The sequence below is a fragment of the Patella vulgata genome, chromosome 8, assembly GCF_932274485.2.
Source record: "Patella vulgata chromosome 8, xgPatVulg1.2, whole genome shotgun sequence".
NCBI lineage: Eukaryota > Metazoa > Mollusca > Gastropoda > Patellidae > Patella > Patella vulgata.
The window spans coordinates 28,712,979-28,737,919 of NC_065886.2; the positions used below are offsets into that span (position 1 = coordinate 28,712,979).

Here is a 24,941-nt window from a genome sequence, read left to right on the forward strand (position 1 = left end):
TGAAACCTATTGATTTTCAACAATTTCCCATAATTACTGCCAGGGTCATGGTCCTTTAGCACTTTGAAAAATGTTGATGCTCCCAAGACCACATTTATCATCCGATTGACTTTAAATTAACATATAATTAAGACTTTTCCAATATTTTGTTCTATTTGATTTTTTTGATTGTGTACATATAGTCTTTAAATTCACGAGACAACAGAGTCTATTGATTTTCATTGATTTCTGATAACTTGAACAGTTAAATTCATGATATTAAATGTTTTGTATACTAAACCTTGGCATGTGGCAGAACTAGAAGCCAAACAAATTCTAATGATTTCTGATAATTACTTAATAGGTTGTTAGTTTGTTACTCTTAATCAGATTTAAGTGTGTTGTAAATATTTTCATTAGCGACAGAAGAAAGATATACGACAAGCTTTGTTGACTGCTCGCAGTACTTAGCTGGTGTGGGTGTATGTTTCATTGCCTGTTAACCTATCTTTTTTATTTAGGATGGTATAGTATCATTTTGGTCAGCTAATTGCGAATTGAAAAGAACAAGAAGTGTAGTGGTAAGTGTTATTTATACTCACTGTGTATGGCCTCTACTTTACATTTGATCTATGTTATTTGTCATGCCCTCTTGTTTGTCTTCCTCAATCCAGTTTTCTATAAGCTTATATTCTCTGTTCCTAAACTAAAGTTCTCCCAACGAATGATATGGAATTACAAAAATACAAATGTTGATGGTATACGCACAGAAACATTAAATACTAACTGGTACAATCTCTTTGATCATTATGATGCATCCTGTGTTCAATTTACTAGTAAATTGATTAATATAGACTGCATCTTCAAATGAGCCCCCTCCACTAATACTCCCATGTCCCAGTTCATTCAGCTTCCTCTTCATGTACTATTTGTTGTCTAGGTATGAATCCTCATTTTGAACCTGTTCTCATACTATTCTCTCCTGCATATCTTTGCAGGGCTCAAAGTTTGCCAATTTTATAAAAAATGGTCTTAGTTAGACAGTGAAGCCTCTCTAACTAAGGCCATTTTGTTCAACACAAGGGCATTTTTTTCAGTTTAGAAATTATAGAAGGCCATTTATTAAAATTTGTTGAAAACTTAAATAAACTTTGAGGATGCAATAATACAGTTCAATCAGCTCTTTGTTCAAATCAGTGAAAATGTTATGAGAATTGTTGTATAGGCTACCAATGGACTTGACATTTGTTAGAAACAAGAAGTTTGACTAGTTATAGCATTATCATGGCACATGTTTAAACAAACAGAACATAATAATTTGATATTCACTGTTAAGGGTTGGGGCATTGACTTTCTGGATTAAGGAAGAAGAGATGGGGGACTTCTACAATTTTTACAGTCTCAATAAGTCGTTATTCAGAAGAGACAATCATATCATCAACAGAATTATCTCAATCATCACTTTCAATTCCACAATTCCACTTTCTAATATTACTAGCTCACTAATTTCTTTTTCGGTCCATAGGCATAAGGGAGGGTAGAAGGTCTTCTTTGAACACAAACCTGAATCATACCACTTACTACACAGTGGGCATTAGGTTTGATGTCCTCGGCTGAGTTTCTAATTAAATTTTCCTCAGTTCTAGGCTTCAGTGATAAGTGCCGTTCTCCGATAATTCTCTTTGTTGTCGAAAATAATCTTTCAACATGGGTTGTGCCAGCAGGCACACACAATACTATAATAATTATGATATGAAATGAAATGGGGTTTAATGTCATCCTGTTCTGCTCTGACTGTGCTAATAATATGTATTATGTTTGGATATCTGTCTTTCTTACAGGTCAACACAGTTTTCTATATGTTTTAAAATTTTTCAGTTTTATGATGTGATTTGGTGTCCCTTTTTAGTGTAATCCATTCCTTACTTCCTGGTTTTGAATGTTCAGTTAGAGACTTTATATGTTCATTTCCATAGGTTAGTAAATTATCATTCTCTCATGACCAATTTGCAGGGTCTGTGAAGTCCACTGCCTTCATCACTTGATCTTCCAGAAATGAGAAGAATCTGACTTTAAAATGTAAGAGTATCTTGTCAACCATTTCCGAATTCCTTCTTCTGAGGCTAAATCATTCCCTTGTAGACATTGTACCAGTAACAGTTAACTGGCATTTGGACTTTACGGAAGCTACAGTTTAGTGGTTCGATCTTGAGTATTTCAAGTGAATCCACAGCAGTTTGTACCTGGGTCCTTAATCCATTTTGAAATGAAGCTACCACAGGTAGGCCTAACGGATAGTCATCTTCTCAATTAATAATCCAAATGAATGAAAGAATAAATCAATGTTTATGAATGAATGTTATGATAATCTGTTTGTAGAATATGAATCTAAATACAATCACACTGTATAGTATCTCAGAAGAGTCTTTAAATGCATTTTTCAGTGCCAACTCAAATTTATGAGCCATACAGTAAGTGAATAACTACTATCCATGGGTCGACATTCCTCAAAAGTGTAATTATGCCATATCTTGTCCCCAAATTTACGCTGGCTCCATCAGCAGCAGCAGCAACCAAGTGCTTCTTGGTATTTATATCGTAATCAGCAAATAAACCACTAGTGATTCTCAGCATCTACATACTGAAGATGACAAACTCTGAAAAAAAAGAAGAAATCATTCATTATTTTTAATAAAATTAATTAGGCCTGACTGTTAAAAAATACCAGGTTTCCTGTTTGAATGCTATTATTGTGTCCCCAAATGCTTCAGAATTCACCCAAGTTCACACCAGGGGAGACTGAAGTCAAAGTAGAGTCCAATTTTCAAAAATAAAACAAGTGTAGAATCTTACGCAGAAAATAAGCAATACAAGTTATTATAGTTAATAAAATTATTTCCATCTAAAATTATGTAATTTATTCTCAGGTGAATAAATTAATAAGGGTCACCCTATTCAGTTTTATTACAATATTTCCAATGTTCCACGAACCTGAAGCATACAAGCTCTTTCTCATTATTTGCACGGTCTGTGCTCCCATCAAACAGAACCGAGAAATAGAAGGGATCTGCCTTTTTAATTACGTCTGTCACACATAATATCATTGATTCCCCAATTTCTTTCACAAGATTTGAACATGCCACGGGATATGATTTATTTTCTCCAAGATCTACCCTGTTTGTTTTTTTTCAAGGTTTAAAAATTCAGTGTAGCTTGTAAATGGTAATTCTTCGTAAGCAACAAAACAGGCTATTTCAAATAATTTAACCACTCTTTTACTAGACTCCTTTTTTATGGTTTTAAAAAGTGTGTTGTTGGTGTTTCGGCTGCAATTGTCCTCAATTAACCTTCAGATTTTCCATGATATACGACATTTGTTTTTTTAATAACACTCATTTATATGAGCTATAACGTCTGCTAAATGTGCATGGCCACCATGATAACTCTTTTTCGCTCAGGGTCACGGTGGCTAAGTAGGTAAGACGCTGGCTTGCTAGCCTGGAGGTTAGGTGCTAGATCCCTGCATTGGCTGAAAGTTCATCAAGATTTATCGGTGTGGTTCCCCCTTGTCAGTGATGCAGGATGGAGGGCCTGACAAGGACAGCTGTCGAGTCGTTCAGATGGGACAAAAAACCAAAGTCCTGTGTACACATTGGCGAGCATTGACAGTTGGAATTCGATATAAGAGTAGGCTGTAGTGTCGCTGTCCGGGCAAAATTTCTCTCATAGCACACTGTATGGTGTATGCCCATCTTCATTAACCCTGTTCAGAGCAGAACAATAGGACGTTAAACTCCATTTCATTTCATTTTCACTTTTTCGCCTCTTCAGGAAATTCTTCGCAAACTTGACTGTCATATACTCCATTACTAAACCAACATATTCATAAGTAATTGTGGTCTGCGAACTTCTTGAGGTCTTTGTGTTAATTGAGTTACCCCCCCTTGATTAATAGAAGGTTTTGATCCTAGATGGAATATGTGATAGAGTGAAATGTAAGATGGCTGTATTTAATTAGCCCTTCAGATTGTCATAACCAGCCCAGGCCATCTTGTGGCATATACACCCCAATACCACATGGTGGAGATGCCAGTCCATCCCCTTCCTCCACGATATCTGTTAAAGCTATTGAAGGCGATTTCTAGGCTTACGACAGCAATTGCCCTGATGGCTGTTGTGAATTTTCAGCTCTACTGTGTGGTTATCCTCAGAACCATAAACCAAAACACTGGCTATAACTACTGGGAATATTTCTTCTTCTTCAGGAGCGAGTGGAATATCTTTCGGCAGAAGTGTCATACTGTTTTTGTCCACAGTTTTGTCCATAATGCAAAATGACTTCTGCATACATGTAGCAACATATTAAAATTCATCAACACACCTCTTTTACTCCTTCATTGTTTGGCAAAAGCAACTCAAGTGTCTACTTTTTACAGTAGATATATTTTAACGTTTTTGGTGTCGAAATGTCTCTTATAACCTCTACTTTTGATCTATGGGAACTAAATTCATGGATACCAGACAAACCATGGTTTATAGCCAAAAAATGTCCCTTACTTTTCTTTGCCTTTAGCATTGATCATGCCATATTTGATGAAAATCCATGCTGGCATAACTGAGATAATTCGACTTTTGTTGTCATCAGCACCTTTTATCCCCTTTCTTTTGGGCCAGGTTTGGAGCATAGTTGGTAAATAAAATTGGAATGTTTTTGGTGATTAATATGTAGTTTATTACCCCGAATAACAAAAAATATCATATCTTATGAAAAAAAAATTCATTGCTATATATATATAGCTTTAAGATGTGCATCTTAGAGTACTCAACACCCTTAATATCCAAAGTTTCCTACTAAACTCTGAGTAAACAGCTGATACTGATTTATCCCTTCTTTTCTCATTTGTATTTTCAGTACATTTTTTAAGGCTCTTTTCACCCTAGCTACAATTTCTGCATTTGTCTCCATCTTCATTTCAGAGTTAATCAAGAACGGTAGCCCCTATTCCTGTAACACCTTTTTTCCCCCTAGGAGTTGCATTTTGCATTGTCCTGTGAGTCCTGTCCATTGTTGCAGCAAACTTCTTGGTGTTTTTGGGGTAGATTACTTCTATAGCCTTTTTTTTCTTGTTCCTTGCGGTAACTTTTCTTTTGCTGGTTTATGAAAATTTCTTGAACCGTTATTAGTTCCAACTGTCATCTTATTCACCATGTTCAGGTTCTGTCTGACATCTCATTCTATATATCTGGTGGTCAAAACAGTTAAGTTTCCTCGGTTGCTGCATAGCTACCTATGAGTGAAGATGTTTTCTCTGGCTTGGTTCCCTTTGACATTTGTCCAAGTACAGGTCAATTCATAGCAGGGTTATGTTTCTGTAGAAAATAACATGACATACATCTTTCGTACATGCAATGTATACCGTCATGGCCAGGCCTTTGGGATTCTAAAGTGTAGCCACTGACACAATTTCTATGAGTTTCTCAAATGATATATTGATAAACAGCCCCGAATGATTTGTTTAGAAAAAATTTAAAGACAAAAGCCAAGCTTATTGCTATATGTTGTTTTCTATTCGTTATAATAAAGTTTACAATACCCATCTTTATACCACCACTTTGATAACTGCAATTGAAATCTATAAAAACAACTGTTCTGGCAACGGATGCATACTATCATAATTTATCATAAATTATAGTCATACTATTTTCATGCATTACAATATAATATTTTAGCTTTGAATACCGACTGAAGGTAAGACACTTGGTTAAGTGGAAAAATTAAGTATTTTTACTTAATTTTAAGAAAACCTTTGAGTACAAACCCTGATATTGACATGTAATTGCATTGCAGAATAATGAACAGAATAATCGTCAAAAATCAAAATGGATTACAGATTTTTGCATTATGCCACATTTTAATAAGATTATTGTGGGAACTGGGTATGTTTGTTTTTATTACACAACCGTTTTGTCTACATTGATTTACATAATTCATGACGTAGGCTAATAGATAACTTTTGTTTCATTAAGACCTGAAAATACAGTTTTCGTAATGTTGTTGTTACTATTGTCGATAGCGTATAAAAGCTCCACTGCCTGTTGTTGGTCTATCAAAGTCTTCTCAAGCAACCTGACAAGGATTTACTAAGACCAAATGGTCAAAAAAATCCTTTGATGTCGCACCCTGGAATATCGATATGATAGATCTAAACCCATATTTAAAATGAAGTTTTTATTTACCTATAAACACCGGAGTGTGGTGCTCTCTCTGGCATATGCAGGTCTGACCGAATTATGGTACATTAATATAGCCTGTGCCAATTCCAAATCAAAATGGAGACCCGACGATAAACATAATAGAATCCATTTTGAATTGGAACTGGGTGTATATAGTCGTCACGTCCGACCGTCCGACCTTTAGCAATTGGCAGGATAGACGTCGCGATTGAGGCTACAGACCTTTTTCAAATTTGTTGTTCAGCATTGGGGTCATGAGAAGACTAACGCTATTGATAATCAGCGTAGTGTGACCTTCCGTTTCGGATTCACCAGATAAAGGCTGTAGTGTTAAACAGACCTTTTTGAAATTAGATGGGAAACACTGGGGTCATGAGAGGATGAACCAAATCTATAATCAGCATTCTGGTTTATCCTCTTATGACCCTAATGCTTCCTGCCAAATTTGAAAAGAATCAGCCTGGGTGAGAGTGTAATACATCCACACTGATGCTCCAAAGGCTTAAGTTATTTTCCAAACAAACTATTGCCCTTGATCTTTTTATTTATTTTAGCTCTTGGAACCTAATTGTTTTTTTTTCGTAATTCTTCATGGGTTGATGCCCTTGATCAGGTTTTAGTGTCTTGTAAATGGTCAGATTACCTACTAAAGAATAAAAATGTGACACTCTTTGTGGACTGATGTGGTATGTTTCGATGCCTGGCAACCTATCTTTTATATATACATTATATTTACAAACTGACTTGATAATTATTTATTTCCCATGTCTATTTTTCAGAGATAGAGAGATTCAATTCTTTGAATTGTCATCATTTGAGCCATATTGTCAAATCAGCGGTTTAGAAACAGTACCTTTAAATTTAGATTACAGGTAAAGTTTTCTTTTATATAATACATTTTACTATATATCTAGTCAAAGAATATATTATGTTTAAAATCACTGTTAGAACGTACAGGTACATATTCAGTCAATGCTGACGCAAGATGCTCTGGGCCGCCCTACACGTTCCAGTCACACGATGGTGGTCCGCAATCAATGATCGATCACATTATACTCCCTAGAGACAACGAATTTACTATTCATTACTCCTTTGTACACGATGAACAGCTGTTCAATGTCTCTGACCATCTACCTATAATCTGTTCCGTAGGTGTTAACACCCCATGTCCGAAAAGGACTTCAAACTTCTCGTACTCATGGGAGAAATGTAAAAAAAAGGGTTCAATATATGATTACACCTACGCCGTTAGTACTGCTCTTTGGACACTTAACTCCAATAACTTATCGACCCAACAGGAGATCGAATATTGTTACAGTTCTATAATTTCGGCATTGATCAGCGCCTCGAACGACTTTGTACCAATCAAAAGTTACAAACCATTCATTAAGCCTTACTGGAATGATACTACGAAGTCATTGCATACCTCTATGCAACATTTTAGATCAAAATGGATCACAGATGGACGTCCTCGGGAGAGAACCAACCCGTCCTTCAATGCATATAAACAATCAAAATGTGACTTCCGCAGGGAATTAAGAGTAGCATCCGCACAATATGTGTCTGAACAATATTTCAAACTAAATCAGAGCTATGATATTGATCAAAAGTTCTTTTGGTCGATGGTGCTGCGATCTAGGAAACAAACTTCTACTAAGTGTAACTACCTGTCGGTTGATGGAACCACACTTCGGGACACTCCGGCAATTTTAGAAGGCTGGGCCTCCCATTTCGAGTCTGTGTTTAAGAATAATAATGATGATAGATACAACAATGAGTTTTTTGAATCCGTGTCTTCTAAGATTGCCCAATTAAGGTCATCCTATAGTCTTGCCGTTCGTAATTGGGGACAGTTTGCGTGCACTCCGCACGAAGTTGCACTAATCTGTCGAAACCTTAAGCTCAATAAAGCTGCCGATATAAACGGTGTTGTGTACGAACACTTAATTCATGGTGGTCGTAATTTATATGAACACTTATCCAATCTATTTAACAATATTCTGCGATTTAATATCATCCCATCACAATGGCGTCATAGTGTGATAATACCAATCTTTAAAGGAGGTAACAAGCCAAAATCCGACGCCAACTCGTACAGAGGTATCTCACTAACACCAACCATTTGTAAGGTCTTTGAGAAGCTTCTGGAACCGCGAATATTTAACAGAACAAAATTACCAGATTTTCCAAATAGTCAACAAGTGGCTTACCAAAAAGGATTGTCATCCATCCATGCATCCTTTAACCTACAGGAAACTATCTACCATCACCTGGAAAGGTCAAACAAGTTACACGTCGCCTTCTTGGACAGTACCAAAGCGTTCGATTCAGTCTGGCACAATGGGTTGCTCCTAAAGCTTCATGAGATCGACTTAGATGCGTCACTTTGGTCCGTGGTTGATAACATGTATACAAACATGACAAGTTGTGTTCGACACAATGGCGATTACTCAAGGAATTTTGTTCTTCAAAGGGGAGTACGGCAAGGAGGGGTGCTATCTGCAAAGTTGTATCTTTTATATATCAACAGTCTACTGAATTATATCTCTGAGTCGAGATATGGTGCCCGTGTGCTGGATGTTTTGATGTGTTGTCCAACGCAGGCTGATGATATTGCTGTTGCTAGTCCAACTTCGAACGGTTTACAAAGCCTCCTCAATATCTGTGAAAGATACAGTTCTTACTGGCGATTTCAATTCTCTTCCACTAAGAGTGTAGTGATAGAGTTCGCACCAAATCAATCTCGCCAGAATAGCCTAAAACAATGTTCTGCTCCTACGGTTAAACTATGTGGAGAGCCACTTCCGAACGTACATTCTATCAAGCACGTAGGGGTATTATTGGATGGGAATTTGAATTCGAAGGAACGTACTCTTTCGGCTTGCCGATCAATAAGGTCTAGTTCAAGTGCTCTCTCCAAAAAAGGGTTGTGTTTAGGTGGCCTGGCTCCGACTGTGTGTTTCAAACTCATAAAACAGTGTGTCTTCAGCAAATCACTATACGGTTGTCAAATTTGGAATAATCTATTCAAAACTGGATGTTCAATGCTTGAAAGAGCACAGAGACACGTTGTCAAGCTAATACTGGGATTGAACATTAGAACTAGATCTGACATTTGCCAAGGACTTATAGGATGGTTTTCGCTAGAATCTTATATCTCAACACAGAAACTTTTCTTTCTAGGGCAACTATTAAATCTAAGGTCACATTGTTTACCCCATCAGATCTGCGTGAATCGTTTGTTAGAATACAGATACAGTTGTTGTGAACAGCCACGTGGCTTTATTGCTGATGTTTGTAAAATTCTGAAACGTTACAATCTTTCGCATTATATCGAGGACTTCATCTTATCTAGAACCTTCCCAAGTAAAGTACGTTGGAAAAAATTAGTAAAAGATTCCGTAAAACTGATTGAAACAAGTAAATGGTTAGAACGAATTAAACGGGATGAAGACATGCAATTATTTAGTGAAATCCATCAGACCTTAGAACCCCACCCTATCTTCTCCTTGTGGTCTAGTGATCCGTCGCTTAGCAAAGCCTGCAGGGTATTCATGAAGGTATGTGCATACGCTAGGATCAATGATCCAACATCTTTAGACAGATTACTGTGTGAATATTGTGGCTTATTCCTTACATGCAACCTGAGTCATGCTATTGTCGACTGTGTCCTATTTAAGCAAAAACGACTGGATGTAATGAAATTGTATTCACACGAAGAGGTAACCGACAATAATTTCCTCGTTAAAATGCTCTCTCTCCGTAACGTCGACGATCACGTGCGGAAACAAACAGTATTGTTTATATTCCTAGTCTGTAAGGGATTAGTATGAGACCACTCTATATAAATGTGATTCGTTAGACAGTGTAAATCTAGAAGCTTAACCCTTCAACATTTTTTTTTTTATTATTATTATTATTATATTTTGTGATTACTATTATTATTGTATACAATGTTTTGTAATACTCTTCATATTTGGAGGATCAATAAAGATATATATATATATATATATATATATATGTATGAGATGATAAAAATCACTCAAATTATTAGCATTTTAGGAATAGAAGTAAATGTCTTATAATAGTCTAGTTATTTGATATTCTCGTGCTTCTAGTTCTACAGGTTATGATGAAAGTTTAATATTATATGGTGACAGTCAAGGTTGTATCAATATATTAGTTATCAAATCTACTGGTGAATGTCTCAGGTATGTATTATATTAAAATATTTATGTGCCTTTATTTAGTATTTATTTATCAAACTATTGCAATATTTTCAAATTTCCACCCTCTGACATCATGTCCCCTATTTGCCACTTTTTGCCCACCCTTCACTCATCCACTGTCAACTCTGATTTTCATGTCCAGTTTCATAATTTTTATGCGTTTATCAGTCAGCAGTTTCTTGTTTTCAAATTTGGGAGAAGCTTTTATGTCCTGAGAGGACGAACCCTATCATGCATCCATACCAGAGTTATGACGCTTCCCTAAAAACCCTGTTAATGTTGTATTGACGCTACATTTTTTAAACAGATTTTATAAGCCTCCTTAGCAACATTTTTAGACAGATCTTTTTCAAATTTGGCGTGGATTCATGAGAGGATCACCAGTATGAATATTCTTTGTTCTACAACTTTCCGTTCCAGAGTCATCACCTTTTTCCGAAATTTCAGATTTGGTGTGTAGCATTGGGGTGATGAGAGGATTAACCCATCGATATTCCGCAAGTTGTCAAGCAAACTAATTTATGTAAACCATTAGCCGTGTGGCGTGAATTGGGTCACAGCGTACTGTTCAGTACATCTGGTTTTTGCATAGGGAAGGGAATGCATATCTTTCCGAGAACACATGATACCACTTCTAATTTACCTCATATTTAAGAAATTTTGTTGTACTTTTGTAACATAACATGTATATATAGAAGGACTTGAAATTTTAGAGAACCTTATGCCAGCTATATATGTGCAAACAATTTGATGTCTTTATAGTATTGTGACCTTTTCTTTTTCAGGACTTGGAAGAAAATGCCGAAACACGATGCTTTTATAGCCAGTATAAGTCTGGATAGTGTTGCTAGCAGTCCTAATGTTCGGTTTATTCGATGGCAGGTACATGGTGACTGGGTACAACAGGTAATATAATTATTTACTGAATATTTGCAGGGTGCATACCATCGAATGTAAAGTAAAAAATAATGTTTTACTGGCATGTCTCACATGAATCATATAATTATCCACTAATAATGTAGATGTAACAAAGTAATTATTTCAATTGACCATTTTGAAAACTTTAAAATTTAATATATTTTCCAAAATGTAATCATTTTGCTAACCTGAATAAAAGATTAATGGGCTCAGGTTAACTCTTTTACTGACACAACTCTAACACTAGCACTAACTTTTTGTTCGGACCTCACCTAATGTCTCAGCATGTAATCTTTACATTTAGTGAAATTAAAAGTTCTTTATTAAGGATTAAATGTCTGACAATTAAGGAGAAACCACAAATTATTTTCATGATTAAGATGTAAAGGAAATCACGTAGATTAAGTAGATAAATCTAGGCAGATTAAGTAGTTAATCAAGGTAGTTGCATAACTTAAGTACTTAATTAATTGCACCTGTAAGACATATGATTCACCGTATTTTGGTGCCTGAAAGGGAATATTCCTGGCTGGGTGTATGCCAATCCACATAGGATATTTCTGGCATACACAGCCGAAACAGAATCCCTACAAGGAACCAGATTTAGACTGCTGTAAAAGTCACCAATAAATTATGGAATGATAAACCTGACTAATTTAAGTATCATATTGTTGTATAAGAAAACAGGGATATGTACAACGAAAACTGAAACAGGTTTTTTTTTCTGCTCCTTTCGGTGTGGTCAAAAAAAAGAGGTCAACAAGGTCAAGTAAAGAAATATTGCATCAATGAAATCCTAAAGCTCGACTAGGGTTCAACCACGTCAAGTTAGGAAATGTTCCAAAAAATAGGTCAGTGGGGTCAATAAAGATGATTATCGACAAATATGAATAATGGTAATGTAAGGAATTATTGCATCGATGACATCCTGGAGGTCAAAAAAGATAAATGGTATCAATTTGTGGTAAATGGAGTCAAGTTAGGAAATGTGCAAATAATGTTTTGCTGGGATCAAAAAAAGGTCAACTAGGAAGAGTTGAGAAATGTTCCAAAGATTGGTCAAAAACGGTCACGGTGATCAAATAGATATCAGTGTAGTCAACTAAATGAATTAAGTGTGTAAGTAGTTCTGTGTTTTGGTTAGAACTGAAAGTACTTAGTCAGGGAAGAGAATGACAAATTCTGTGATTTAAACTGTGGGCGTCTGATAGCTCTGTTCACAGATCTAGTTATATTTGTTATATATTTTGTTAAGATATTTTAGTGAGTTAAACCAACCTCAAGATGTCCTGATTGTCTCCCCCTAGTTCATTTAGTGATGTTTAAAACGTGAATGACTCATTTTGTCTTGATAGATTTTTATTTGAAAAGGAAAAAATAAACCCAGAAAGAATTTAAAGTATTAGTTTTTTTTTTCAGTTGAAATATTATCATGATATAGGTCAAGTGATATCCTGTTCCAATCATGCTAACACAGCTTTAGTTATAGGTAAGATACTTAAATACACCTCAACCAGTGGCAGATCATGGCAGTGGCAGGACAGGGGCAAATGCCTCTAACACAGGCGATCTGGTGACTGTAAAAAAAATAATGAAGATACCATTTTCCAAAATTTTATACATTCAGTTTCATAATGTGGAACGTTTTGTGAAACAAAGTGTCTTTTTATACGTTCACCATGAAATGTATTTGTGAAACAAATTGTATTTTTTATAAGTTCACATTCATAATGTGGAACATATTGTGAAACAAAGTGTCTTATTTATATGTTCACATTTATAATGTGGAACAAATTGTGATACAAAGTGTCTTTTTTATACATTCACATTCATAATGTGGAATGTATTATGCTGTCACCGCTGTCTGTGTGTGTGTGTCTGTGGGTCGGATACAGGACGCAATTCTTAATGAATCGTCTTGAAAATTGGGATACTTATTCCTTATAAACTAATAGTAAATACAGGGGTCCTGCACCACACATGTATTAAATTGATGTCAGTGTCTTACAAAAAATAAATATGCGACAGACCTTGTCAATGAATTTGCATGATGTAATTGGTGAATTCACCAATCTCAAGAAATGAATTATTCAATCTTCTGGTCAAGAAACTTTATAGCTACCACAGCATTCATCTGCACAGAAACTCGGGACCTGGTGATCCCATGATCTTTACTGGCCTCAACCTACATTCATTATTTTTTAACCACATATAAATTTTGACATGTTACTATTTATACTCATTACTATTGGGTTTGACTAGTATATAACTGTGAATTCAACTCGTTTTTCCAATTAAATATTAACATGTTAGTAAGCCTGTGTCTTACTCATTGAGCCGCAGTGGCTCTTTAGTCCTTATTATATTACTGAGATATTTTATATTATTCATGTTTTATTACAGGATGCACTAGTGGCAGTACCCATGTTGAACAACAACTTAAAGAACTGAAGGATGTTAATGCACAGGAAAGAAATAAACAAAAGGGTTTTTATGCCTATAATACTACCAAAGGTCGACTAGAGGCCGATCAATCAGTATTCAAGGTGTATAAAGGTGTTAAATGTTTTGACTTCTCCAAAGAAAAGAACATCATAGTAACTGGAGGTAAAAAATTTTATGCCATCACCCTGTGAGTCCATCAAAAATGGGCTTGTGAACATGATGGATGCTACAGAGTTGAGAGGTCACAATTTTTATCCAATTTTAAAAAAACATTCAAATATATCACCTTTACATCCTAATGATGGTTGAGTTTGAATTTCGTGAAAATCCAACCAAAATTGCCTGACAAAATAACCGCTCTTTGAACGCTGATAGTGTAACAGTAAATATAAGTAATACCAAGATGGTGGACCCCTCTAGAGTTCACAATTTTTGTCCGATTTTGAAGAAACTTAATTAAAATATATGTTTATATCCCACAGATCTCTTTTCCTGTCCATATTTATGCATATCGTAGAGGAACTTCATGGATTATGGCCCCTAATTGTACGAAAAGTCACGTTTTTAGCTTGTGGACCCTCCGGAGGTCACAATTTTTATCTGATTTTATAAAAATTTAAATGTACCACCATTATACCATAAGGATGGTTGAGTTGAAAATCCAGCCGAAACTGCCCGACATGGCCGCTCCCTGTGCGCAAATAGTGTAAAAGTATGTAATACCAAGAATTTTGACCAGGGCTTCCACTTCAAAATTTTCACTGCAGAGCAAAATAAATTCATATTTCATGTTTTTTATTCATGGTAGGGTATTGTGAATTCACGTGACTATACCGCTTTGTCAGCATGGTGTACACAAAATATATATTGGACTTAAAAGTGAAATATTAGTAAGGCTTATGATAATTATTTATTAATGAAATATTCCTTATTGGCTACTAAAATAATCGAAATAGCTGAATTGGCCGTAGATAAACCATTCCAGTAGCTCGCACGTATTACCACATGCTCTATAGAAAACACACTGACATGGACATGAATTGTAATACAATAATTTCGAAATATTTCTCACATTTATTGGGTTTAGACCATCTTTTACAGCATTACGGACCTCATGCAGACATGTGACATGAATCCCAAAAATGAATAACTAAATAACTAAAGGATAACTAACTTCACTGCTGGCGACACTAGCGCCCCCTAGAATATCGCTGTGTATAATAAGAGTAACATATACACAACATTTTTGCAACACGTGGAATTATCAATATTGCTACACAATAGCACTGGAATACGTAATTTTCTTAAATTTATAAAAACAAATTTGCACAGTAATTTCTCACGTACTATGCATTTTACAGTGTGTTGATACAGCTGCTGTGTTGGCGTATCGTTTTTTACTGGAAATATTTCACTGATATCATTATTTTAGTCGAAAGATACCCAAATGGTTATTGTAAATGTTTCCTTTGAAAGCCCTTTGTCATAGAATGCATTGTATAGGACTAGCTTTTAAATATCACCAATTTTTTTGTGATCAGACACTGACAGTTTTTTCCTTTAAAATGATAATGTAATTCAATTGGAAAGGAAATTCTTGAAGATATACTCCTCCAACTTAAAAATTTCAAATATTGTCATACAAAATTATGAAAGTATAGTATTCTGGATTATTGCATTGTTTGGACTGATATTTTTAATTACTTTAAATATCTAACAAAAATACATACAAATACAAAGTTTATAAGATCATGATTTAATCATTGTATAATTAAATTTTCAGGAATGGATAGAATTATCAGAATGTGGAATCCCTATGTATTTGGGTAAATAAATAAATGGAACTTCACTGTAGTAGCTTAACACTTAAAGGGGAACTATTGTACTGGTTAAAATCACAAAACAACAAGTTAATACTTTAAAATGTTTTCTACTTTAATAATTATTGTTAATACAAACATTTAATATATTTTTTTCAATAATATTTTCTATATATATGAATATAGTATTACTGTATGGGCCCAATTATTAATTTTAAACAGTTGGACATTTTTTTCCTTGCTGACTTTTTATTTGATTAGAAAATTCTTACATCAAATGTTAATAGATTTCCAGTAAGTCTGTCATTCTTCTTGGCTTTAAGTCTTTCAAACTTTTATTTTTAGTAAACCAACTGGTATGCTAAGAGGACATAATGCTCCTATATTTTATTTATTTATTGGTGAAGAAGATAACCGTATGTATAGTATATCAACAGATAAATGTATTAAAGTAAGTTATTTACCTTTTATACTTACTATATATTATGTTTCTTTTCCCTATGAGAAGTGCAATAAAACAGACAGAACAAACAAAAGTATACCTGAGACTCAAACAATGAATCCAAAGCTGCAAAACTACAAAACCATTGTCCGCACACCTCACCCCAAATAAAATGGGTTTATAAACAGGCATTCTGCAAAATATGAATATTTGATTAATAAAAAAACCTATTTATATATAATATGAACTGTGTTAGGATTGTGGATATATTTATATGATATTAGTGTCAATAACTGGTGTTAAATATTTACAGGTGTGGGATATACAAGATCAGAATTGTTTAGTAACAATACGACCCAAAAGTCATAAGATTCGAGGAGATCTTCAAGCTATTCATTATTCACATGTATCAAAAGCCTTGTCGGTAGCAACTGATCAAATGGCTATGTTAGCTTTACGTCTTAGGTACGACTTCTTTATGTATTCACATTTCACAACTTGTAATGTGCTGAAAAAGTATATTCTATTGTGATTCTATAGCCATCTATTAAAATAACAATGCGTCATTTGCATCTTTACACGCCCACTTCTGATTGTATATTGTTGTCTCCCCCGTCCAGTGGTCTGTCTGTCCGGCGTCCACAACTCTAGAGGCTAAAGGTCTTGAGAGAACAAGTATATAGATTTTCAGTGATTTGTGATAACTTGAACAGCTAAATCAATGATGTTAAATGTTTTGTATACTAAACGTTAGCATGGGGCAAAACTAGAAGCCAAACAAATTCTAATGATTTTCTGATAATTACTTAATGAGTTGTTACTCTTAATCAGATTTTAGTGTATTATAAATGTTTCATTACCGACAGGAAAAAATATGCTTCAACTCTTGTTGACTGTCCAACCGATTTAGCAGCTGTGGGCGTATGTTTCATTGCCTGGCAACCTATCTTTCACTAAAAAATAAAACTTCACGTGACTTAATCCACGCTAATATGTACTTTAATTGATTATTTAACATTTAATTAAGAAAGCAAAATCAAAATATTAATGCTAGATAATCTCCTGACTTGGATTCAATCAGATTTAAAACAGACTTCCATAAAACAAAATGGCGGTGGGCTTATTACATAGTGAGCAGCATAGATCGATGAAATTTCCGTTATACATATCTATGTAAATACTAAACGGCACTTAACCATTTTTGGACCGATATTCCTATTAGAGATTCATCTGTCACAATATTGTAGTTTGCGTGTGATTCCTATACATATCACTAAAATGACATATCAAGAGTCTGATCGTTTAAAGAATATATCAGTGCTATTTTGTTTTGGGAAAATTATATATTTCTTAACCAAATCATAATCAATTTTAAGATGATGCTGTTATAGAAAAAGAGAATGCATACTTCACTTCCGAAACGACAGATTTCACTACTAGTAGCTTAATCAGTGTTTATATTTTATTAAAATTTGAAAGACAATCCATAAATATTTATAATTATACTGTGGCTTGAGGATGAAATATCAGAAATGTGACAATTTAGCTTAAAATGAGAAGTGGTATGCAGTGTCCTGGAAAAAATAAGTATGGTTTGTCTTATGGAGGACACCTGTCAATACTTATACTAATTAGAGAATATTTTAGACTTCCTGGAAGGTCCACCAGCAGAGTAATCAGTCAATTATTTAAAGATACATTATGGGAGATTCGATAATGAGTTGGCAGTTCTCACTATAAAAGTTAAAAACTAGATAATGTAAAGGCAATTTGCTGAAAATTTAATTCAAATTGATCCACTATGAACCGAGAACTAAGCGATTGAAATTTCCGCCTAGCCTCTATCATCATTACTAAGGTCAGTACGATAAACATCAAAGTCTCGATTATCTATTTAATCGTGAAGGAAAGTTATGCAGTAAATCGGCTCATAATCAACTAAAGATTGCAGGCTAGCGATGCCATCTAGAGTTGATTATGGTATGGATAGGTTAATTAATGTCTAATTGATAATTTAGATAACATTTCAGGCCTAAAGAAAGACCTGCAATAGACAGATTTAGCTCTTGCATAATGTATGTTTAAATATTACAACTACAATCCAAATAATGTTTAATGTAATGTGTATGTTTTTTCAGTGCTGTATTACATGCTGATATTGTTATTACACATAAAGAACCAATAACATGTTGTAAATATAATAGTAGTTTTAAACAAGTTGTCACATGTTCAGAAGGATCAGTTATAAAATTATGGGATTTGAATACTGGAACAGCTATATTTGAATATGGTGAGGCACATGGTGATAATGCTATAACATGTATGACATTTGATAATACAGGGAGAAGGTAATTTAATATGTACTTTTTTATAGCCGCCCTTTTTCTTACAAATATTTTGATTCAAAATTATGAGGTTGTACGTGGCAAGGAGTAGGGTCGTCTGTCCAACCTCGTGGGTTTTCTCCGGGTCCTCTGGTTTCCTCCCACTGCTAAAAGACCCCTATGTGCAAGCGAATTATTGAAATAAAATTAAAAACCATATGTTAGTCCCGAAATGACCTAGTTTGTGTCGAGTGGACGTTAAACCCCATTTCTCTCTTTCTCTCAAAATTATGACTACAGTGGTGGGCATTTTGCTTGAACTAGCAACTGGATTGAAATTAACTGTGATTTCTTTCGTTCAGTTTTCATTCACAATTGGGTTTCATTATTCATCAGACTAAACAAATAAATTACTCTTATTCAATTTAAACTGGACTTTAAGAAAAGTAAATTTAAAAACCCCAACAAATTCCAAAGCATTCATATTATATCACTGTTATACCATTTTTCGTGAAACTCAGGCTTAAACTTCCCGTCAAAATGGCTCCTTGTGGACCCTCGAGAGGTAACAATTTTATCTGCATGATTTTGAAGAAACTTGAAATATAGGTTTATATTGCAAAGATCTCGGCTATAGAGGTCACGATTTTTATTTTGATTTCAAAAACTGTCTGCTTAAATAACAATTTAACAATGAAAATCACATGTTTACACATTTGACTCACGAAAAATCCCATTGGTTAATCTTTGTGACCCACCCATGGTAAGTGCAAGGGTTTTTTCGATAAGTGTGATACTCAGTTTCAAATATAAGGACTTGTAAAGAAGATAATGATGACCCCATGGAAATTGCATTGGGAATTTTCAGAAGGGTGGTATTGTGTGATGCTTAATAATCTAATTTTCTATAATATAGATTAATAACAGGGGGAAGAGATGGAAGATTGAAAGTCTGGAACTATAATAATGGTCATTGTCTTAAGGTGTTCCAGAAAGGTTTGTTTTTAACATAATTTGTATTTTCATTTAAAATCAGGATGTCTTCCAATGAATTCCTTTAAAAACAGGACATTGTGTCTTTAAAATACACTTTATGATTGTTAATACTGTGACAGACACAGCACCAAGTGATTAGATAAACAGACAAAAACGAAAAAATCAGAATCAACCATTCTCGAAAATATGCATCTATCAAATGCTTTTGGACATGTGTACACTATAGTCCATGTATAGGTCAAGAAGAAAAATGCTAAAACTTATAATAATTTAGTAAAGAGAGGGATTGGTCCATTGATATAAAATTTTATTCATCCTGCATCATAAACTATTTTGTAACATAGACCTACAGGAAATCTTCCTTTGTTCTTTTCGTTGAATAAGCATATTATTGTTTTCGCTCTGACAGGCTGGGTGGAGCTTAACTAGACATTTTCAATGTTATTGCACACCTTTGCTGGTTTACGCTAGTTTCAGTAGAAATTATATAGAGAAGTGGGGTGGGTTTTCTGTGCAATAACAACAAACATGTTGAGCAGGTGTCAATGTTACAAGTCATTTATAGCACGCTTCCTTCATTAACATGTTTAACACCTCGGCCTATGGTCTCTGTGATTAAACCTGTTAACTCATGAAAGCTGTGCTATAAATATAACTTATTTACAATAAATGTCACCTGTCTAGTTTAAACTTGAACATGCAAAATCACTTCTTACTTCTTCCCATTTACTAACATACTTTAGTTCTTAGTTATAAATTGTTTTAAACAAGTGAGTTTTAAAATTTTTCTTGAATGATGATAATGAGGTGCAGTGACATAGTCTATTTAGGTAACAAGTTCCTCCTTCTAGCAGTAGCTACTTCAAACAAACAATAACCAAAAGTTGTCATTCTGTAACTTGGTATGATCATCAGTTGATTGAGAGATTTCAATCGCAGACTTTTTAATGGAATATAAGATTGAACAAGTTCAAAAAGATATTGTAGGAGCGGTGCCATTTACACATTTAAAAGTTAGAGTAAGGAGTTTAAAATCTATTTGGGCAGAAACAGGGAGCCAATGGAGATCATTTAGAATGGTGTGAGGTGGCTGGATCTAGGTGATTTGGTCACCATCCTGGCAGTAGAGTTCTGTAGGCATTGTAGGCACTGAAGTTGGCACTATGGAAGATCTACAAGACTTTTGTTGCAATATAAGCAGTCTGATCCTTTTCTAGATGGTATAATTGCATTTCTTGGTCCTGAAAATGTAGGTTTAGACACAAAGATTGCAATCCTAAGTGGTTTAGAAGCTGACTTCTTGAAGATAGAAGATGGCTGCCATAATATATTTGGAGGAAATGGTGCATTTTCTAGATGGTATAATTGTAATCCTTGAAAATGAAAATGGTGGGTAGCATTTTTTGAAATTTTGGCACTTTTGTCAGGAACCATCCATCTCTAAGCTGCAGCTACCTGACTAATAGACGTTACCTTCTAGTAATTCTCTATTTATTTCAGAAAGTGGTAATGAAGAGATCTGTGATGTAACATATATAGAGATTAATAGAAATCGTTATGTAATATCTGTTGGTTGGGATAAAAGAGTTAATATTTATTGTGATAGTCAGTCAGATAGTAATATACATCATGTACAACATCCATTACCATACTGGTCTGATGATGTGGTAAGATTTATTATAATCTTATAGATAGGGATGCTATTACCCATATGTTTACTCTTTTTTGGATTACCTGGTACTGCTTTGCCAATGGGAGGTCATCACTGATACATATTCATGTTCAGTACTATTACACTGACACTGCTAAATTGATCCCCCCTGCAGAAATTGTTTGATTTCAATCCTCTAACCTGACCAACGGTCACTATTTTAGTTATAAATTTATCGAAACATCACCCATTTAACGGTCATTGTTGATACCATCCCTACATAGCACCTCTGCTAATCCTGTGATTAATAGTTAATTCTCTGGTCCCCCACGGATGAGGTAAAAAGAACTGTGAAAACAACAATTAACTAAATTGACAAAACCTGATCATTATTTACACATGTATCGTCAAAGCTGAGTTTTGTCACAATCATCTAGTATCTATTTTCTATTGCCGCCATGCTGCTAAAACATAAGTTTTAGTGCCACCTAAGGACTAGTAATTCTGTCCCCATTGACATCATTGTTAAATCCATGACATGCTAAAAGTGTTTGTTAATACCATCACTGAAAACACTTACATTTTATCAAGAGGTCATATGACAAATCCATTGAATGGCTGCTGAATACAGATTGTACTGTTATATATTTTATTTATGTGTCATGATCTATAAAAAAAAGTTTTAAAATATATACACAGAGAAAAAGGTATCATAACTCCTCTATTTGATCAGATATATTAGCCCCGATGAAACACTGAACCAGTAAAGAAAGACAAAAACTAAAGTCTAAATAGAGATTTAATGTGATTCTGTTGAATTCAGAGGCAGAAAATTGGTGAAACAGTCCAAACAATTATGGCTGGTACAAGTCAATTGGAAATCCTACAGTTCAGCCCATTTCATGTTCATGTTGTGCATAGAGTCATCAAGACGGCCGAGGCAGTGTAGCAATGCCCTCCTCATGCAGAAAATCAATGGTGTGGTCTAGCTCTGTTGTCCATAAAGACTGGCCCCGTAAAATATGTCTACATAACATCCTGTTATTAATTATTATCGCTTGTTACTTCTGTCTGCAGTTATATAGTAGGATAAATCTTGTTTTCCTTTTTTGCATCACTTTCGTTTCTTCAAATCTTCATTGAGCATCTACCATAGCAATGATCTTTGTGTTAAAATTATATTTGAAATGTGTTTAACCAGTTCTATCACATATGTAATAATGGCAGTCTCCAATAGTGTCCTTTATAGAGCGACAGGCTCTAGTTAAACCCTGCATCGCTTTTCTAGTTTCTATTTAATGTCAATAAAATGTAGGTTTTATTTTTTTTTTTTTTAGAAAAATGGACACAAGGAAGATATACTGTCTGTTGCACAGTGTACACCTAATTTATTAGCTACAGCTGGTTATGATGGTGAAGTTATTGTATGGAATATGGTATCTGGTCATATATTCTGTCATTTAATACCACCACCACCTAAACATTATACAGATCAATCCTGTAAATATATCTATTACTTTAAACATGTAAAATGGCAATAGTTTATTTTTTTCATTATTTGCGTTAAATTAAAATAAAGGCTGAATAGTTGTACTTAGATGGCAATTGTGAAGACAAAGATAACTTTAACTCCACCATATCAACCAGTTATTCTAGAATGGAATCACATAACATCAACCTGATTAGTATTCTGGGCCCTGTTTCACGAAATTTTAACTAAAGATAAAATCCAAATTTTAGTAGATACTTCAATTTTGATTGGCTAAGCACTAAAATCAATCTAATATTATCCAATCAAATTACTAAAATTTGGATTTTATCTTAGTTAAAATTTCGTGAAACAGGGCCCTAGAGATACAATTAAAACACAGCACTTTGTTAAATGTAAATAATCATTGAATAATCCCATGATGGAATGCCCAATAAACAGTCATTGATAATATATTTTTCCACACGATCTCTGGTGCCGAATTACACAACATACATAGGTCGTTACCTTTCAGTATCATACATACAGCTGTTAGCTGCATTTGGAATTAGGTCAATAAGCCTACGATTGTTGTTAAATACTGTGTTGCTGTAAGCTACAGCATTATCTGATTTTTGGTGCCTTAGTAGAAAAATCATTATTTCGAGGGCTGAGTTTAATATTCTCAGACTGAACTTCCAAATTAGGACATATCTCACAAAAAAAAACAAATGACAACTTTAACACCGACATTAAAAGCTTTTTATGATGGACGTTATTAGCTGCAACAGTTCCTAGAACTAGTGTTTTCGAACACAAGGCTGCCGTAATAACGTTACTGGTTTTTCGCTGTTCATGCAGATATTTGGAATTCAAAATACATTAAAATATTCTTGAAAATACTGAATTAAGGTCCTTGAAAGTCTTGATTTATGACCTTGCATTACCCATGGGGAACTGTGTTTTAAAATGTAAGGTCAGTACAACTCCTATTCTGAATAGCGAGAATGGTTTCAACTCACTACCATACTGTTTGATTGCCAGATACACACATTACTGACTTTTGCTATTTACCCCTTGCACATATGTTATTCACTGTAAAGTTGTTATGGCCTTCGTTATTTGTTGATGTATTTCTTGTGTTTTTAAATGTACTGTCTTCAATTTCAGCTGCATTACGTACGCCTCACCAGCACTTCCAGTGGTGCATTTTTATTGTATCTTATTAGTATATAAATTATGCATTAATATTACATCAATATGATTAATTTAAATTATTAATATTTAGTTTGTAATTATTTCAGTGGATGGAGATCTAAATATAAATACAATAGTATTTTTACCAACCAGAGCATATGAAAAAGAATCTGCCACTTTAGTTGCAAGTGGTCCTCGGGCCAACATCCATTTCTGGAATGTTTTCCAAGGTGGAAAATTAATGGCCCAATTCTCAGGGGTATGATTAAAATTGTATTATTAAAATGTTTATATGTGACTCCATTACTGTATATTTGATTGTTTGGTAATTCATTTTTATGCATGTCCCAGGAGTAAAAATAACCACAGTGGTAACCCACACTACAGCTACATGCAATGCATGTTGGGAACTGTCTGTAATAAACACACACTGACAAGTTGCTCAATGTTACAAGGTCTATGACAAGATCGTTTTGGCTGATTTTGTAGTAGTATGAGTTGACAATAAAAGCTCATGATGAAATTCCATCTCAATATTATAACTTTGCCCAGTTCTTTAAGGCCTGCGACAGTTTAGTGGGGAGTACTACAGGGACAAACACAGACAGCGACAACTGTTGATAACTTTAATTGACGTGCCACCATTACAATAACATAATAGATAACCCGGATGTCTCGTATCACGAGAACTAACAATGAACGAAGGGACCTGTAACCTACAGGGACTTGTAACATATATAATTAACTATAATGGCGCGACCCTTTTTTTCCTTTTCTTGTAGAACAATTTATGGAATTAAAAATAACTTTTAGACATGAAAACACTTAAAAGTCTTAATAAAGAACATAGTCTATTAGTTTTTTAGGCAACTGGCGTGTACGATTTCGTGGTAATCCTGGTATGTTAGAAGAAACACTTGTTGCTGTATTTGACAGGGTCTGGATGTTCAGGGTATCATCGATAAGATCAGATTCTGACGAACTGCTTGATGCTTCTGCCTCGCCACGGTCGGGTAGTTGAGCTGATGCAGTCGGGTCGAGTGGTGTGGTCAATACAGAAGGAATGATGACCGTATCATCTTCGCTATCATCTGAAGCAACGGAGCAAGCTGTGGGGGAAATATTTACCTTGTAAACCTCTGTAGGATGGACGGAGTATGTCTTCGAGCGGATTTGAGAGTTCCTCAGCTTATGAAGTTGTAGAAAGCCGTTCTGAACACCCGAGACAATATATTTGT

General features: G+C 34.6%; 1 protein-coding gene across 1 annotated transcript in view; it reads left to right on the plus strand.

Moving 5' to 3' along the window:
- LOC126829579 (WD repeat-containing protein on Y chromosome) overlaps positions 1 to 24,941 on the plus strand; it is a 55,646-nt gene that overhangs the window by 18,009 nt on the left and 12,696 nt on the right. Inside the window, exons 4-18 of the mRNA XM_050559526.2 lie at positions 501 to 560; positions 5,828 to 5,916; positions 6,993 to 7,085; positions 10,332 to 10,424; positions 11,228 to 11,348; positions 12,780 to 12,849; positions 13,764 to 13,967; positions 15,589 to 15,631; positions 15,971 to 16,076; positions 16,381 to 16,532; positions 18,206 to 18,415; positions 19,308 to 19,387; positions 20,888 to 21,054; positions 22,376 to 22,538; positions 23,811 to 23,962. Coding sequence (XP_050415483.1) covers positions 501 to 560; positions 5,828 to 5,916; positions 6,993 to 7,085; positions 10,332 to 10,424; positions 11,228 to 11,348; positions 12,780 to 12,849; positions 13,764 to 13,967; positions 15,589 to 15,631; positions 15,971 to 16,076; positions 16,381 to 16,532; positions 18,206 to 18,415; positions 19,308 to 19,387; positions 20,888 to 21,054; positions 22,376 to 22,538; positions 23,811 to 23,962 — 1,803 coding nt within the window. The remainder of the gene's footprint in view (positions 1 to 500; positions 561 to 5,827; positions 5,917 to 6,992; positions 7,086 to 10,331; positions 10,425 to 11,227; positions 11,349 to 12,779; positions 12,850 to 13,763; positions 13,968 to 15,588; positions 15,632 to 15,970; positions 16,077 to 16,380; positions 16,533 to 18,205; positions 18,416 to 19,307; positions 19,388 to 20,887; positions 21,055 to 22,375; positions 22,539 to 23,810; positions 23,963 to 24,941) is intronic.